We start from the raw sequence: 18,974 nt of genomic DNA, 5'->3' as shown, positions 1-18,974 counted from the left end.
AATACTCGATGACTATTAATCACAAGATTATCACTCATTCCCTTAAAAATAAGCAAACTATTGTTCATGATATTAAGCTACCAGCTAGTCAATTACAAAGAGTTGATTTCAAGCATATTTGGAGGGAATCCAATTTTAAGCAAATGAGGTTATTGCTCCAGGACACTTCAATTTCTAGTTGGATAGTCTACCTCTGTATGTTCATCATTCTTGTAATTTTGATTTCTATAGTGTGGGTGGTCTTAAGGGTTAACTGCATTTTCATTTTAGTTCATGCGACTATCGGACTATGCAAACCTCAATTTTTGAGCCGAATCCACTATATTAATCCATTACACTGAAGGGAGATTTTTTTTTTTTACAGAAGAAACAGTTGTTGCCAAAGGTTTAAGAACAGGCAGATCCACTGACATCGCAAATATAGTAATATACATTGAGCTCTCAACCCCTTCTGACATTATGACATACATGATCACATGAAATTATCATCGAGGTTTAGCAAAATAGTAGATAGCAGATGGCTTACCCAACTGACTGAATTGAGTATGCAAAAGACTTGGTAACCCCAAAATATGGCAAAATCAAAAAAATCTGAGCACCAACAAGAACATGCTCATCATGGTAACAAACAGGTGGATGGCTCAGTTAGATGATAAAATACAAAAGGCGCATGATTCAGTTTAAAGATGAATACCAAGAAAGGGCATTTGAGATTGAAATCCATCAAGCGTCAGATAAAGTAAAGAGTGCACCATTCTGGAAAATTTAACTAAATAATCTACAAAACAGTATATTTCAGAGGTGAAACTACAACCTATGTACAGGCTGACCTGAACTTTTAGAACGGACTGCTAACCAAAACTCAGAATTCCAATCATTGCTGAAGGGCAAAAAAGAAGCTAAGACTTAAATTCAGGGTTTATGCCTTTCCTCAGATGATGACATGCTAGTGGAGGAATTTGACTCGCGTTCGGATAAGGGTGGCTTAGAATTACCATCATTATTGATGAGGCTTTCTCCATCCTGCTTGGCTGACTTGGAACGTGAATTGAATGCATTCACAGGATCTGTAGCATCCTATGGATCCATCACTAACCTGCTCTCCGTTTGCTCCTACCACACAAGATCATAAGAATAATTATGTGAACAATTATTACATTATTCCGCAGACTTATAAAGGTTATTTTCTTCTACGAGTCACAACCAAAATGTACTACTTACTCTCTGCAGTGCTTCATGCTCAGCCTGAAATCGATAGGGTACACCATGTTTTCGATACACATTGGTCTGTGCCAAGTCTTCATTGATGTCACCAGCAGTGTTCACAAAAGGATGATTGGAAGGAATCCACCTAATTGTATCAGGGTCAACATCAGCAGGTACCGAATCTTCGGTCTCTTCCACTGGTACGCCCGCGACCTCCACTTCCGATGGATAGCCTGTTCCTCTTTTGTAAGAGTAATTGGGACAAGGCGATAAACCTTTCCACACATTTCCATGGTCGAATTTTCCTTCCCAACTTTAACCAACGGATTATTGAACGGGTCATCGTACATGAGAGGCTTTAATCTGTCATACTGACATCATGCAAATATCCAAACAATGCCAAAAAATTTATGCGAGCATTGCCCTCTTGAACTGCACATACATTCTTCAGTTATTTCTGGATTGAATAACATTTGTTGACCGAATAATTATAAATACCACTAAGGCTAAGCTGCAGACACCACCATGCATTCATGCAGTAAAGAAGTGACATTTTCCACATCAGTTATTTCACAGAAGCCTTCCTACATTTCTGAAACACATGTTATCCATATAATACTCCCATAGAAAAAGAAAAATAATACAGAACCTGAACAACTCACATATGTTCTGCTCCTGTAACTAACACAAGATAGAGTTTCAGTGGCACAACATCTCCAGCACCAGGGGTTCATATGCAAGAGACCAACTAAAAAGTAAGAAAGAATAGGTTAGCTTGGGATTTGCATGTGAAATATGTACAAGTTTGTATTGATGATAATGAAGTTTGTTTTTTTTTACATTTTATTCATGTACTTTAGCTCTGTATATGTTAAATATTATACGGCCATACAAACAGAGGTAATAAGCTTGTAGTCAAAGTACATAAAAATGAGTTGAATGGAAGCAAGTACCTTGAGGCCCAAGGGATGTTAGCTGTGAAACTTCTCAGGAATAGATGCTGCCTTTTGAAAATCCCCTCTCAAGATATTCCATTGACTAAAGGGCCTTCCTGGTCTCCTGGATAGGCACCACAGACTTGAGAAGCTTGCAATGTTGAGGCTAATGAAGATTTAAGTTGCACCAGAAGTGTAGAAGGGTAGAAACAAGATCCTTGAGGTGCTTCATTGCAAGCATATTTCTCCACCTTGTACTTGTATCAGTTGTGTGGGTGGTCGACTTCGGCTTCGTCATCGTCATCGTCGTCTCCAAAAGAAACGTAAGGGATGTAAGCTACTTCGCGCCAGTATCGACCTTTACCAGGTTGGTACCTCTTCCATAGCAGCGGACAAAACCCATAGATGCGAAGCTGTGTAAGGGAAAGAGGCAGATGATCCGCTTGTTCCGGGATAGCAGATGCTAGCTTTGGGCAGTAAAAAATGTCAAGGGACTCAAGAGAGGTGAGTGATTGGAAAGATGATGACAGCCGCTTCAGATTTGGGAATCCTCCAATGCAGAGTTTAATGAGAGATTTAGGGAGCAGCATCGTCTTTGGTGGAAAGGACACCATATCTGAATCTACACCAGCAAGCTTCAACTCTGTAAGAGAGGCGAGTCTGTCCCAGTGGTGAAGTCCCCACTCTGATAGAGGCTTCAAGCTTTTGGGAAAGATAATAAGAAGACTAATTAGGTTTGGTGGAAAACCTTCTTCTAGAATGGACGACAAACCTTCACAGTATCCCATTTCCAAAGTCTGCAGAGAGCTGCAGTTGTCAATGCCTCTGGGGAGGGCTTCCAGTTGATCACATTGGTTGATAGACAAGCGCGCCAAGTTGGATGGCAACCCTCCTCTCGGGAAGGAAACAAGACTTCCACATTCCCCAATCATTAACGTGTGAAGAACGGAGAGATGGCAGAGCCCCTCTGGTAAGGATTTCAGATTTGCACACTTCTCTATCTCAATATATTCGAGACAAGTGTCCTCATGGAATGTTTCCATTATTGACTCCAATTGTTCACAGGCAATTATCCAAAGATATTTGAGCGTTCTGGGTAGTCGGCCTCCGTTGCCTGATAAGGATGTGAAAGATGCACACTCATTTATCGATAACGCCTCGAGACAACAAGATGACGATGAACAACCCTCGGCATCCTTGACCAACACTCTCAAATTTTGACATTTTGCTATCACTATCATTCTTATGCCCGACGGTAGCTGAAATTTTACAAGATATGCCAACGAATCACATGACTCAATCTTCAAGTATTCAAGAGAAGGTGGCAGACCACAGTCTGAAAAACAAATCAGATTCGAGCATCCAACTATCTCAAGCCGATTAAGTGATCTGAGCATATCACAGTCTGGAAAACAAATCAGATTCGAGCATCCAACTATCTCAAGCTGATTAAGTGATCTGAGATGTTGAACAAAGTGAGAACGGGGAGACTGAGAAACACTGCCTCCAACAATATCAGAAATCCGATGCTGCAACCATCTATCCTCACTCTCCCACAAAGACGTCAGCTCCTCACCACCAGTAATTTTTAACCATTTCAGCTTTGTTAATCCTCTGATGAACCCATCTATCTCGAGTCTGAATACTGGGATGCTACGGAGCACCATATCTTCCAGTAACTCGAACTTAACTCCACTTCTGTTCACCAACCTTTTACAACCGTCGACGATAAACATACAAAGATGCTTGTAATTGGCCATTGAAACCACCAACTGTTCACATTCACAAATAGCAAGAGCTGATAATGAATCAATGTTATTCGGTAGCAAATTCTTCAATTTAGGGCATCCAAAGATGGCAAGCTCTCGAAGGCAGGGAAATACAGAGTTTTCTTCGTTTCTTTTGCAAGGAAGCCACTTCTTCCAAACCGGCATATTGATAATCCCCAGGGTTTCAAGCACAGGAAAGGGCAAGCTACCATCCCCATAAAACTCAGCATCCACACTTTCAACACTAGCCAGTCCTTCTATATGAAGTGACTTCAGATTAGGTAATTGGCCAAGAGGAGGTAAGGACCGACAATTCTTACAATTCTCTAACCTCACCAACGTCATATCAGAGAACGAAGGATGTCCAATCCACTTTGAAAACTCGAAACCATTGTAGCCCTTGATGGACAGTTGTTGAAGCTTTTTATGAGGTTCCAAGCTGCAGAGCACCTCTAACTCCTTCTCACCTGTGCCACTCCATTCCAAATTCAAGGTATCCAGCCCTTCCTTGTTATTTATCTTGGCCCTCTGTGCATCCCCAACATCAATCACATTCTCTAATCTTCCAATGCTCAAGTCCCCGTGAAGAGTCAGTGACCCTATCTCTCCAATGCCTGGTGCACTATCAGCATTCCCAACCACAAACTTGGACAAAGTTCGCAGATGAGTCAACCTGCTTACTTGGGGCGGCATTTCTTCCAATGAAGGCGTGTTTGAATTGTAGAGATGACGTAAGTTAGATAAATTACTTAAATTTGAAGGTAGTGTCTTCAAATTTGAACAATTCACTAACATTAACGTCTGTAAGTTGTAAAGCGTGCAAATTGACTCAGGCAAACTCATTATTAAAGTGCCAGAGAGATTAAGATACCGTAGAAGCCTCACATTACCTACGGAATCTGGCACCTCGGTGAGCTTGTAGCCTCTGAAGGAGAGCACCCGCAAGTACTTCAATTTTAGCAATAGATCAGAAGCAACATAATGAGTTAGATAATTCTCATTTCCATTAGTAACTGAAAACGGTAGGAAACTCCGCAAGTGTTTGGCATCAGAAACTGTCTCAAATCTTTTTCTTCCATCAAACTTGCCAGAAATGTAAGCCATATGACGAGTCTTTAAAGAACATCCACCTTGCGGTTTGTCGTCCAATCTGGAATACGTGTCTCCAGCAGCCCATCGTGCCAAATCACCAATAAGGTCATGCATTCCATAGAGTGAACTGCTTTTGCCTGGCTTCTGTAATAATGACCGGGACAGTAGCTCCCCAAAATATTCGTTACCGATATCTTCCATCGAGTTACTTCCATCTGATTGCTCCAGGAAACCCTCTGCCATCCACAGACAGATTAATTCATCTTTCCCAAATTCATAGTCATTGGGAAGGATTGAGCAATATGCAAAGCACCTCTTCAAAGTTGAAGGCAGATACTGATAACTCAATCTCAGTACAGGAAGTATTTCACTCTTATCTGATGTGCTCCACAATTTGTCATCTAGTATTTTCTCCCAATTGCCAGTATCTTCACAACGCAAAACACCACCAAGTACTTTTGCAGCCAATGGCAATCCTTTGCAATTTGTAACAATTTTCTTTTTGAGCAACTCGAAATTCGGCGGCCTGTCATTGTTGGCATGCTGCTCAACTAGTTCCAGACAAGTTTCATCAGATAGAGTCTTCAAATGATAAACTGCAGCGGCTGGGGCTCCCATCAATGCTGCAACTTTTTCATCACGTGTTGTCACCATCACCTTACTTCCCTGAGCTCCGCTACGAAAGGATGCTTGCAGTTTTGTCCATGAAACATAATCACATGTGCTCCAGACATCATCTAAAACAATCAAAAACCTTTTACCGTTAATCTTCGTGCTCAGATGATGTTGAACGTCACTCAAATCATCATTATCACATGGCTGGGATGTGACCTTTCTAAAAATAACTTTTGTAACAGTTTCCAGATTGAAGTCATCGGACACTGAAACCCAGATCTTGAGATCAAACTGTTCCATTGCAGCTGCATCATTGAAGACTTGTCCTGCCAGCGTGGACTTGCCAAGTCCTCCCATACCAACAATGGCAACAACTTGATAATTGGTGGGAGAATCAACATCTCTGGACAACAACTCCACGATCTTTCTTTTATCTTCATCTCTTCCAATCACAGGTCCATCTAGCACATACGAGCCTGGTGTCCTGTGCGATGATGATGATGTATGCTCAATATACTTCAAACCGAGCTTCTTTTTCCGATCAAATATGGCTTCCAAGCGATCATCAATCTCCTTTATCTCGGAGTTCATATTGTAGTTGAATTTAATCTTGTGAGGAACTTTGGTGAAGAAGCCTCGTACCTGCCGATCACGTTCTAACATCTCATTAGAAAAGGTGTGGAGTAGATCGTCGATATCATAAGCCAAGTGCTTGAGGTCATTCAGCCACAGCTCCACTGACTTGCTCGTCAGCTGCTTCTCCTCCGCATCGTAAAGCACCGCAGCAACCGCAGACAGCATCTTCTCCCATTTTAGCAGCTTTTTGCCAACTCCTCCCAAGCGTCCAACGTAGTCGAGGAAATCTCGACGTGTTAACGTCTCCAGCAGCACCTGAACGAACGCCGCAAGGAAGATCTCCCCCACAGCCATGGTTAGTTTCCGGAAAGATCACAGAGGAACAAGCAAAGCAATCAAAACAAGTGCAGACTTGTATTGTGTGAAAGCCTCCTGTAATGAGTACTGCTCAAAGTCAAATCAACTATGCTATGTTGAACTGTTAAGATCTCATATATATCCAGAGATGAGAAGATAAGGTGAGGGAAGAGGAAAGAAGAACGAAACTGATATTTTCATAGATACATTGAATTATTGAAATGAAGACAGTCAACAGTCAAAGATACACAGCTGCATATAAGCCGCCGGATGGATAAGGCCACGTGTCAAACGAACACAGTTCCAATCATTACAAACCCTAATTAAGGACTTAACAGAATTACTTAATTATCCCTGTTATGCACGTTCTTAATAACATCTTTCCTAGCGAGACGAGAGAAATCATAACACGAATCAGTGTATTTTCTTAGATTGCTTTAGCGCAAGATAGTGCTTAATTATATGTAATCAATGATGATCACCATGTTCAACCGCAAGATACACTTCTATAAATATTAATTGAAACCGATTCTTTGCATTGATTAGATAAAAAAATCACTGCCTGTCCCTTTTAGACTTGATTTTGATCAAATCAAATCACAGCTGGGTATCCCATCAGCCATCTTTTAAGACTTCAAGATTGCAGAACGCTTCCAAGAATAATAATTGAAACCTAAAAGAATGTAGGGAATGCCTTACCCACAGAACACCCATTGTAATTATGAATTTATGGAGAAGAAATTACCTTGAGAATTGGAGCTTGCTAGGAGACCTGAATGATCGGATTGATTGGCTTTGCCGCTGCCGGCTTCTGGCTGCGAAGTTAGGGAGAGACCCTGAAATGACCATCGACCAGACACTCCCACAGTCCCGCCCTCGATCACCATAGGCGGCTGCTGTAAAAAGACTGAACTAAGGGTGAGTTAAATGGTAAAAAGTCAATTTTATTTGTATTTGTTTTTTCCAAAATAAAAGAAAAAAAAATGTTAAATACAAAACTTGCTAAATATTGATTGGGAGATCATGAGTTCGATTCGCTTGAGACTCATCCTAGCATATATGAATTAGATACAAATTTTGATAAAAGAAGATTTTGATATTTTGTTATGCCATTTCACCCATTTGCCTGCTGGAAGTAATGCAATTTTCGGAGATGTTTATATATCTCCTACACAAATTTGTTTTACTGCCGCAGTGCTGCTCAATACTTTACACTTCTATTTTCCACTCACATTCTCATAAAAGATACATTATTAATGTTAGTGGCTCAGTTCCTACTCCAAGTTTTCTGAAGCTGAAATTTGATGGTTATGTGCTTCCTTCAGATCATGCTGCTGCTTGTTTGTCTTTCGGGATGACCAATGGTATCCTATTTCGACTCTATCAATCACAAGATCATCACTCCTTAGAAGAACGTGCTTATCATGGTAACAATGGTTACCAACAGAAGGATGGCTCATTTAAATGATAAAGAACAAAAGGTGCACGATTCAGTTTAATGATAAATAACAATCAGGGCATTTGAGAGTGAAAGCCATCGAACATCAGATAAAGCAAAGAGTGCGCCATTCTAGAATAATTAACTAATATACAAAACAGTATATTTCAGAGGTGAAACTACAACCTATATACAGGCCGACCTGAACTTTTAGAACGGATCACAAGTAGATACATCAAGTTGAAATTGTAATTGATGTCTTGACCTGCTAACCAAAACTCAGAATTCCAATCATTGTTGAAGGGCAAAAATAGAAGCTAAGACTTAAATTCAGGGTTTATGCCTTTCCTCAGATGATGACATGCTAGTGGAGGAATCTGACTCATGTTCGGATAAGGGTGGCTTAGAATGACCACTTCCATTATTGATGAGGCTTTCTCCATCCTGCTTGGCTGACTTGGAACGCGAATTGAATGAATTCACAGGATCTGTAGCATCCGTAGAATCCATCACTAACCTGCTCTCCTTTTGGTCCTACCACACAAAAATCACAACAAGAATTATGTCAACCATTATTGCAATATTCCAGACTCATGAAGGTTCTTTTCTTTCACCAGTCACAACAAAAATGTACTACTTACTCTCTGCAGTGCTTCATGCTCAGCCTGAATTCGATAGGGCACACCATGTTTCTGATACACATTGGTCTGTGCCAAGTCTTCATCAATGTCACCAGCAGTGGTTGCAAAAGGATGATTGGAAGGAATCCACCTAACTGTATCAGGATCAACATCAGCAGGTACCGAATCCCCTTCTTTAAGAAACATTGTCGGTCTCTTCCACTGGTACGCCCTAGACCTCCTCTTTCGATGGATAGCTTGTTCCTCCTTCGTAAGAGTAATTGGGGCAAGGCGATAAACCTTTCCACACATCTCTATAGTCGAATTTTCCTTACCAACTTTCACCAATGGGTTATTAAACGGGTCATCGTACATGAGAGGCTTGGAACTGTCAGTTTGAGCATCATCCAAGTATGTAAACAACACAACATAAACCAAAGTTAGAAAACAATCAGATTTCAACAGTGTTCAAAGTCATGTTCTATATAACTTTAAACAAACACAATGACACAAAAGTACTGAAGGATTGTGAATCATACATGCCTCTTCTATCGGACCTAAGCTGCCCGCGTCTCACAAGATCAGCCACAGAGCCTTGACCGTTATTCTTCGGCTTCCTCACCATGAACATTCTCAGAACAACCACCAAAAATGCAGTAGCAATACATAAACCAACTGCCAAATTCGACCCCACTCGTTGCCGTATCTGATTATCATCAAGTTGTAACAATGTCGGTAATGTGCTATAACTATAAACTCAAAACAAAATCCCTCCACAATATTCAACAAACCCATCATTGTAAAAACACAATTCAACATATGAAACTTACCTTGAAGACAATGGGAGAGACAGAGCTGATCATTCCGTGGAATTTGTCAACTGGGTCCTTGAGGTTGATAGTAAACTTGTAATCATCATCACCACGGTCATTAGGGTTCTCACCATTAGAGCTAGCTGAGCCGTCAATGGCTCTGATAAGGAACCTGTGAGTGGGTATCAGCCGTGAAGCCCATACGAACCGAGTGTTACCTGACCCGAATTGGGGTCTAAGCTTTAGTAGCAATGCGGGTGTCTGGTGCGTTGAGACCCAAATTGAGGTCTATGGTTCGTGAAATGAAAAGATGGAATCAGTGTTTATATGAATACACAAGATAATCATGTTGATATATAAATAGAGGAAAGAAGAAGATAGGTTGAGAAAGACAAACCTGGAAGGAGAGGGAGTGGAAGCGGAGAGTGGAAGTGGAAGCCATTAGAAGATGGAGTGATTCAATTTCATGCTTTGAGAGAGTGAACCTCGCTCTATGAATTGAATGGTTTTGCGGATGTTACCATTTGTGCTTTTAGGCTAGGCCGCTTGGGGTACCATTGGTAGGGCTCAAAGTCAAATTTGACCAAGTTACCATTCAAAATTCGCCAAATAAGTTACCACTCATATAGAAGTATATAGGACAGATGAATATTTCAGGTCAGTCCGGCTTTCGCCGGTTGGCTCTGTACAGTACTCATGAGCAGGGAGGCTATTTTTTAGTTACTAGTCACGAGCTTATTTTCAATCCGTAATTAGCTTCTTGTAATCGACTTTTGTCACGCACGTTATCTACTTTAATAAATTATTTGACGTGTTTTTTAATAAAAAGAAAAAAGTTATCTCTCAAAAAATTCACCAAATAGTTAATATATATGATTCTTCCATCATAAATTCTTTTTTAGAATCTACTCAAGCTACTGATTTGACCGATTTGCTGCAAACAAGTGAGTTTGTATGCTTTTATTTAACTAAAAACTCTAAAAAGTAACTCGTTTGATAATACATTATCATTTAAGAATTAGACGATTAAGACGTGAAAACTACCGTAAATTTGTACGGAGTGAGGACGTGACAGGGGAGGGGACCTTGGTCTTGGGATAGTGCAATTTTACAAAAGAAAAAGACATCGAAAATGGTAACAATAACACCATAGTAAATAGTAAACTCTCCAAAATTACCCCCACCCAAAGCCGCGTCGGCACCTCATGAAAATGTATGTAGTAGACTCCATAATCAGACCTCTCTCTCTCTCTCTCTCTCTCTCTCAGAGATAAATCTAACCCATCACAGCAAACCCTATAGGAGCTACTTCATTGCCCAATCCCATCACTCCTTTCTTTGCTACAAACCCTTCTGATTATCCTTCTCCCCAAATCAAATTCACTTCTCTTTACATTTTGTCCTTTTCTGGATTGAAATTCCTCCTCTGTTGGTTGAACTCATGGCAACAGGTACATCCCCCCATAAACCCTAATGGATTTACATTTCTGTTAATTCTTGCATTCAATGTGAATTTGATTTTGATGTTACTGTTGTTATTGGTGAATTTAGAGGAAGTGGGAAAGGGCCAAAGAGAGATTGAGTGGGATGCGAAGGAGATTTGTAGGTACTATTTGGTTCGGTTTTGTCCTCATGATCTCTTCGCCGGTACTCGAAACGATCTAGGTTTGTTGCTATTGGTTCCCACATTTGCCCACCACTGCATTTGGTTGCTTAGCAAACAATGTCCCAGATCATGATTTTCAAGTTTTTAAATGCGTTTGTAATGTGCAAGTTTTCGACAGTCTGAAAGTGAGCTGTTTGTTTTTGTTTCAGGACCATGTTACAGGAAACACGACCCGAAGCTGAAAGAAAGGTGAGTAACTAAGATTTCATTTCTGTTTGGATTTGGTTTTCCCTTTTTTTTTTGGTTTAAATGTATTTCGAGGTTTAGTTGTATCAATGCGAATGGTGAGCTGTTTATTGTTTTTGCGTTTTAGTTTTAGTAGTTGCATTTGTAAACTAAAGAGTTTAGTATACAGTTCGAGGTAGTTTCTGTTTCTCTATTGTCATCCAAGTGATATAAGCATCTTTATTATGTCTGTTAATACTAATGAGGAAGAATATGTTTGCTCCCAAACTCAGTGAGCGAGTTGACTAGAATATTTACATGGAATGTTGTGTAATATAAAAGTTGTGTTTCGAACCCATTGAGCAAGATGGCTAGAAGTATTTGCAGGGAATGTAATGTAGTATATTTTGATCCGCAAAAGAGTTATGAATTTATGATAATGACAAAGTAGTATGCTTCTGCTGATTGATACATCAAGCTAATACTATTTGTATCATAATCAGTCACCTACTTCTTTGTTCTTCTATTCTTGTTCCCTACTGAGGTGTGATTATATTTTCTCATTTTTCTTTCAATGATATAGTTTTCAGAAGTCCCCACGACATGAACAATACGTGCGCAAGTTTGAAACTGAACTTGCTCAGTTTTGTGAGATGCTGGTAGGTTCTTTGTCTTGTCATTGTTTTTGGGATCTCTTCTTTTGCACCTATAGTTCTTTGTCATATTCTACTTGCATTGCAGGTGATGGATTTAGATCAAAAAGTAAGGCGTGAACGAGAACGACGTTCTATGGACATGGAACCCCCACTGACTCCATTGCCAACCAACAAGTCTGAACAATTATTGGTCCTGGAGGAAAAGCTAAAAAACTTGCTCAAGAAAGCGGATGCCCTTGGTGAGATTGAGAATGTGGATGAAGCTGAAACACCCAAGAGAAAGGTGCTGCTATACTCGCCATACCTTTTTGTTAAGCATTTGTCTCAAAATCTGCCAACAAGTTTTCCTGCAAATTTGCATTATGACAGTTTATAGTTGTATTTTATTTTCATAATATGTCATAGTATGTTTTTGTTTGACTTGCAATGAATTTATTCTATGGTAGATGATTAGATTATAATGATGTGCAGAATCCTGAAATCGGTGAAAACCAGGATGGATCTAGTGGTCCTTCTCTTATCATCCAACCAAACTGGTATAGTATTGTACTGCAGCACATCTCAGTCTATGGAATAGCCGCTGGTTACTGCTTATCTGCCTCATTGCTTTCAATCATCAACAAATGGGCTGTGGTGAAATTTCCTTATCCTGGGGCACTGACTGCTCTACAGTATTTTACAAGTGCTGTTGGGGTGCTCCTCTGTGGCTGGTTTAAGTTCATAGAGTATGACTCGCTTGACCTCCTTACTATGTGGCGATTCCTACCAGCTGCAATTATTTTCTACCTTTCTCTCTTCACCAACAGTGAACTCCTTCTTCATGCCAATGTTGACACTTTCATTGTGTTTCGATCAGTCGTTCCCATCTTTGTTGCAATTGGAGAGACTCTCTTCTTGCACCAACCACGGCCGTCAATGAGGACATGGATATCGCTTGGGACTATTTTTGGGGGAAGTGTGATTTATGTGCTAACAGATTACCAGTTCACTGTCACGGCTTACAGTTGGGCTATAGCTTATTTAATAAGCATGTCCATTGATTTTGTATACATAAAGCATGTGGTAATGACCATCGGCTTAAATACATGGGGTCTTGTATTGTACAACAATCTTGAAGCTCTTCTGCTGTTCCCATTGGAGTTACTTGTAATGGGTGAACTGAAGAAGATAAAGCATGAGATCTCAGATGAATCAGATTGGTACTCATTCGCAGTGATACTGCCAGTGGGATTATCGTGTTTATTTGGTTTATCCATCTCTTTCTTTGGGTTTTCATGCCGGAGAGCCATTTCTGCAACGGGATTTACTGTTCTTGGTATCGTGAATAAGCTATTAACAGTTGTTATTAATCTGGTGATTTGGGACAAACATTCAACATTTATTGGTACAGTGGGGTTATTGATATGTATGCTAGGTGGTGTTATGTATCAGCAATCTACAAGCAAGCCCAAAGTTGTGAATGAAGTAAAGGCACAGCAGACTGAGGAAGAACAACAAAAGTTAATTGAAATGAACAGCAGCTCAGAAAGAAACAACAAAGACACATGGGCCACAGGAGATGAACGAGGAAATGAGACGTCTCCTTCAAGGTGATATTGTCCTCTTCTGTTGCTTCGGGATTTCATATTCCCCAGATCTGCACTCATTCTTGATCTTTATGTCTCCGGTCACAACTTTCCGTTGGGTGACTTGAAGATAGTTTTGTCTCACAGAATCTCCTTGTGTGACATTTGGGTTGAGATGAGTATTGAGTATGACAATTGGAAAACCCTGATAGACAAAATATTGTATTGATTTGTTTTGTAACTTAGATCGATTCGATAGTCCATAGTGAAAAGATGAAATACCTTTTGTAAACGTAGATTGATTTAATAGCCTTATAGCCCCAATAGCCATGTCTTATTTGTTGATTAGGAAAACATGGTCTTCTTATTTCAGAATTTTCATCATATGTCCTCCTCAAAGCTTAGTGCAATGACAATGTAATTGTTGAATTTACAGAATGTGCATTTGGTAGGTAAAATTTGCATGTTTGATGTTTTAGTTGGAGAAAACAAATTCACCTATTTTGCTCAGCCATCAAGTATCCATAATCTTTTGTTCAAGTCTGTATTCTGTAATGCAACCATTGTATTTTGATGATCTTTCTTGGTTGAAATTTCTGAGCTATGAGTGGAATAGCAAGGGACCGGGAAAAGTCACGCTATTTCAACCATGCACTATAACCAAAAGGCTCATTCAAGTCCTCAAGTTTCTGTTCCTCACTCTATGAGTGGAATCTGCTTCTGTTGTATTGAATTGGTGATTTTTGGATTCTTGGGATGCTCGGAATTGTTCTGCATATTGTTTTTGTATCGACCAGAGTTAGTTTGGTGACCGGAAACGAAATCAGAAATAGATGGATGAAAAATGGGGTTCTTACAGAGTTACAGTTACAGCGTTACCATTTTACCATTTGAAATTACTCTTTTCCCGGCATAGAGTTACCATTTCTCTATTTACCTGTACTGTTTTACAGTTTCATCCAAAGTACGAAATTTGTTTTATCAAGGTGATTTTAACAGTTGTATTTTTATCTTAAGGTAACTTGGTAAAATATAACTTTAAACTCATGGCGACAATTAACGTAGGACTAACCTGTTTCGAAAAAATCGAAAACTTAACCAATTAGAACTGTGGCTATGTGCATGAAGGCTAGTATTTAATTAAGCGTTCAGGACAACATTCCATCAAGTAAACCGTGATACAACAGAAAATGCAGCAAAACACCATGCAGACTATCAGTCATTCACCCTTCATTAACGTTCATTGGAGTTATTACAGTTTACAGACAAGACAGCATTTTCACAATCAGATTAGAACCTAAACATCCAGGGATTCATAACATTATGGCCTACATAGAATAACTATTTAGACTAAGATTAATTCGCGATCGGGGCATAATAGAAAGTTTAGTCCACTAGGAAATCGACTTTCATCTCCACCAGGAAATCGACTCAGATGTCTCATCATTTGCATAATAGAAAGTTTCATATTGGACCATAAATAACATCGACTCAGAGATGTACACTCTAAAACAGATCCAAAAGCCATAAAATCAACTTTAGCTAGAACACATAAAGTTATATTGAAAGCAGATCTAACACTGCAAAAGAAAATTTGATAACTCACCAAATTTGATAACACACTAAGACTCTGCTGACACTTCTCAGATGTCTCAGCCTCAACATCATCTTTGCCGTGGTTTAGATGCCTTTAACTCATTCTCATTATATAGATCCCTTTGAACTGGGACTCTCATTTGCAGCTGGGATGAAATAACATTTGCAACGGCTTTAACTGCTGACGCTTGGTTATTACATATGAGAGTATTGTATTCTAGTTCAGTGACAGCAGGATCTAATGGCGGATCTTCCTGTGGGGGCGGCACAAAAAATGGTATCTTACCCCTCTGCCGATCATGGAGGATCATCTTTGCCGCCGTCATGAGATCAGGTTCGCCACCCTATAAGGTGTACATACAACATTTTTTAGGAAGGAAAATGATGAATGATTTGCAATTGCATCATATATACACACATTTTAATATAATATTAGGGTTAGTAAGAAACCTAACCACTATTGGGGAAAAATATAACAATACAAGGGAACATGCAGGTATTTGACCAATTTCAAGTTGGAAAGTCTGCAATTAAACTAAAACCTGTAACTATTCAACTAGCAAGAGATCAGCTAGTTACCTTCAAAAGCCTCCCAGATAATTTGCATAGCTGAACTAAAAAGTCATTATCATCCTCCCTGAACAATAATATCACATTGGGATTAGTACTTACAGCTTTGCATATAATTTGCGGAATCGCCGTCAAAAGTAAATAAGAGGGGGGGGGGGGGGAGGCTCTGTATGGTTTTAAGGAAAAAAAACTGCCACAATATCTGATTATCAGGTACAGTGAATTTACAATTAATGCTTTTACTTTGAACATTGATTCAATTCATTTTAAGGAATTATTTTAGATCTTCAGGAAAAGTCATTCAAATTACATTCTTTTTTACTTTGAACATTGATTCAACTGCAGAGAGTGAACAAACCACATGCTAACAAATGTTCAAAAAGATTTTAGAATACTACGAATCATATCTAATACAGTAATACTAGAATACAAACATCAAACTCAACTACACAAAAAGCTTCAGACCAGTCCTTTATCTTATACGCTCTTTGCAAAAGCTACCTCTTAACTCGTTTCAGAACTTCTCCTATGTGTTCTGAAGCATCCTGCAAGTTTGTGACACGTACCTGGAAAAGACATCAGAATTAGGTTTCAACTCCAAAGCCAGTGCTGACATAACCCACAATCATGATGATTAAACGCAGTAGACATTATCCATACAAATCTATTGTAATGTTGCAATTGATTGATATTGGACTTTGGACAAAGACACAGTTGAGCCATCTTATGGATAGACACAACAGAAAAGATTAACAGTACTTCAGAGAACAAGAACACTACTATAAGGAAATAGAGAGATGTGTGACAGTGAGAAGAAACTGAACATGCACTACTTCAACCTCTTCAATTTTCCCCAACCCGATGTCAAGAAACTTTCCTACAAACCACCTACATTAGGGAATCCTATTTAGATAATAAATTCAGCTGAGACATTCTGACCCTAACAGTCATTTTTCCACTAGATAGCTCGTCATATCTTTAGCTTGATTATGTGAATATCAATATTTCCAAAATCAAAGAGCAGCACAAAGACATACCACGCCCTTAAGTACTATATCTGTTTCACAGTCGTTGGTTTGGTAGACAACTCCAGGACAATCAATCAAGAAGATCCTCTTTGTGAGTGTTATATATTGCCAAACTTTAGTTTCCCCTGAAATAGGAGCAACCTTGCAAACCTGAAAAGGAACACACATAATGTCAGCTAGATCCAGCAGTACACTAGTAGCAATCATCATCTAAAGACAAACCACAGCCCTATTGCTATCAATACACAAACCATCCAATTTGAGATTGTGCAAGGGTAAAACTCATAATTTATTTTTGCTTTAAGCTTATTAACATTCACAAAAGCACAGGGAAGGAACATTACATTTTTTTATCGCAGTGTGTTGATGACAGATGACTTTCCAACATTGGGGTACCCAACAAATCCCACAGAAATTGCTTGCTTATCTCTTTTAAATCGGGAAATTGCCTCAACACTGATAGAAGAGAACCCTAAACGCAACAAAGGCGCAATCAATACATTTACTGAAACAACACTTACACAAGATAGCAAGGGGACAAAATGAACAAAAAATTAACCCAGTTGTGAAGTGGCTGTTGATATAGCATCAAAAAGTTTTTCCTTGGTTCCGTTAAAGAGTTCATATGCCATCATTGGGAGATCAAATAGATGGGCGGAAAGTATATTTTTATATAATTATTGGAGAAAGCGTATATCATTAGCTGTGTTACAGCTTGACACTCTTAATTTAGAAGCACTACCATGAAACATAAAGGGATAAATCACAGGAAATGTACCTTGCCAAATGACTTGTTGATGCTAGCATGAAATGCAAGAGTTGGAAACTCCGCTGACAATACCTTTAGCCAGCCTTTCGTTGCCCAAGCAGGGACCACATCACACTAGAGAAAACAAGTAGTGATATTATTACACTGCAAGGGTAAGCTCATAATCATCCGGGATACCAAAGATGAGAAGCAGAACCAACCTTGTTTAACAAGAGAATCATGTGTTTATCTTTGCAATGCTCTTTCAAATGCTTCTCTAAGTGGTGACATCTTGTACCTTGTGGATCCCTTGCATCCAAAACCTGTAATAAGGAAGGTGAGCAAGAACTTAAAAGTAAAACACAGTGAGGTGGTGGAGAATATATATCAGCTGAGAGATAATATGAGAGGGATAACTGGAGCAAGCGGGCAAATGCGAGTTCTCCATACAGCAACTTTAAGAAAGAGGGTGGATAAGGCAAGATGCTAGAAATGCATCCGAAAACGGCACTCTCTTGATCATAACTCTGGTTGGCTTCAGAAATGTCAACTGATCGAACTTAGTAATTGTGAATTCCGAGACTAAAAAATTAACAGATAACCATTGCATACCATTGACATCATCAGTATACCAGTGCAATTTATTGACATCAACAATAGACCAGGGCAATCTCTTGGGCTTGAGAATAACGTTGTATCTTTTAGACATGTGACTCTCGAGAGCATCACGGAAGGCGCCGAGCTCACTTTGGGAAAGAACCTAGTATTTCCGAACCAGCGGCGATCGGGTTGGATTCCAGTGTCAGGCAACTCCTTTGACTGTAATTCGTTGCTCAACAGCTTTCCTTTGCGGTCACGCTTGGGCTTCACCTTGTACATCTTTAGGCGGCGCACGGTGGCCGCACCACGCTGCTCTTTCTTCTTCCCATCTGTTCGGTTCGCGTCCAGTGAGTACTTAGGATTATATATGAATTCGTTCCTAGTTTTGTTTAATATTAATTGTGGTTCCACGTAGATTTCGTTAATTTTTTCCGGCGGATTTTCTACGACAACATTCATTCTCCTCTACAGAGTTCATTGTATACCCGCCCTCACGTGAGGTTGAAAAAAAAAAAACTAAATTTTCCCGTATTCCAGCCAGCAGAGTCATTGTGATTTTTGAGGATCGGTTCACTTACTTTCACGACGCTTCTTAGAGTGTTACTGACAAATTTGTAACATCCAAGGTTAACTATTCATAATGTTTGAGGGCATTTGGAGACCTGAAATATAGTGAACCACTCGACACAAGTATTCACTGATCTTCGGCAAGTGTTCCGGCCGGTTCGTTGCTTCTACGATTTGTTCTGACCAATGGCGGATCCAGGATGTAGATGTCGTCTAGGCCAATTAAGTGTGTCGGTATGAAAAAAAATTCTTGTCAATATGGTTTGAGAAATTTTAAATACACACCCGTAATCACTTAATACACATCCATATTATTTTACAATTCAAATTAGATTTTATAATTACGACAAATGACTAGAATGATCATGTGTAAGAGGAAATTTGAATATTAAA

General features: G+C 39.4%; 3 protein-coding genes and 1 pseudogene across 13 annotated transcripts; 1 reads left to right on the top strand and 3 right to left on the bottom strand.

Moving 5' to 3' along the window:
* Positions 1–674: 674 nt before the first annotated feature.
* LOC126795331 (putative disease resistance RPP13-like protein 1) lies at positions 675–6,717 on the bottom strand. Of its 10 annotated transcripts, none has more exons than XM_050522182.1 (5): positions 2,160–6,717; positions 1,869–1,954; positions 1,731–1,798; positions 1,222–1,638; positions 675–1,113 (listed from the first exon to the last, which is right to left on the bottom strand). In XM_050522182.1, exon 1 carries the CDS (start codon positions 6,545–6,547, stop codon positions 2,405–2,407), a length of 4,143 nt encoding a protein of 1,380 aa, XP_050378139.1. In that variant the 5' UTR covers positions 6,548–6,717; the 3' UTR covers positions 675–1,113; positions 1,222–1,638; positions 1,731–1,798; positions 1,869–1,954; positions 2,160–2,404. The 10 variants fall into 10 exon arrangements, with proteins under 10 accessions (XP_050378139.1, XP_050378140.1, XP_050378135.1 ...); XM_050522183.1 differs by having other exon boundaries at positions 1,731–1,790; XM_050522178.1 differs by having other exon boundaries at positions 1,731–1,954.
* A 1,382-nt stretch (positions 6,718–8,099) lies between these two features.
* On the bottom strand, positions 8,100–9,923 carry LOC126795337 (protein MULTIPLE CHLOROPLAST DIVISION SITE 1). Its single transcript, XM_050522189.1, has 5 exons — positions 9,818–9,923; positions 9,439–9,708; positions 9,148–9,314; positions 8,630–8,996; positions 8,100–8,522 (listed from the first exon to the last, which is right to left on the bottom strand). The coding sequence occupies exons 1-5, from the start codon at positions 9,860–9,862 to the stop codon at positions 8,319–8,321; spliced, it is 1,053 nt and encodes a 350-aa protein (XP_050378146.1). The 5' UTR covers positions 9,863–9,923; the 3' UTR covers positions 8,100–8,318.
* Positions 9,924–10,702: 779 nt separating this feature from the next.
* Positions 10,703–13,899, top strand: LOC126795335 (GDP-mannose transporter GONST3). Of its 2 annotated transcripts, XM_050522188.1 has the most exons (6): positions 10,703–10,871; positions 10,972–11,085; positions 11,236–11,275; positions 11,835–11,910; positions 11,993–12,190; positions 12,379–13,898. In XM_050522188.1, exons 1-6 carry the CDS (start codon positions 10,862–10,864, stop codon positions 13,498–13,500), a joined length of 1,560 nt encoding a protein of 519 aa, XP_050378145.1. In that variant the 5' UTR covers positions 10,703–10,861; the 3' UTR covers positions 13,501–13,898. The 2 variants fall into 2 exon arrangements, with proteins under 2 accessions (XP_050378145.1, XP_050378144.1); XM_050522187.1 differs by having other exon boundaries at positions 10,703–11,085; positions 12,379–13,899.
* A 766-nt stretch (positions 13,900–14,665) lies between these two features.
* Positions 14,666–18,371, bottom strand: LOC126795336 (nuclear/nucleolar GTPase 2-like; annotated as a pseudogene).
* Positions 18,372–18,974: the final 603 nt, after the last annotated feature.

Source organism: Argentina anserina, chromosome 5, assembly GCF_933775445.1.
Source record: "Argentina anserina chromosome 5, drPotAnse1.1, whole genome shotgun sequence".
Taxonomy (NCBI): domain Eukaryota; kingdom Viridiplantae; phylum Streptophyta; class Magnoliopsida; order Rosales; family Rosaceae; genus Argentina; species Argentina anserina.
Note: the sequence above shows the minus strand (reverse complement) of the source record. Positions and strands in the feature narration are given on the sequence as shown.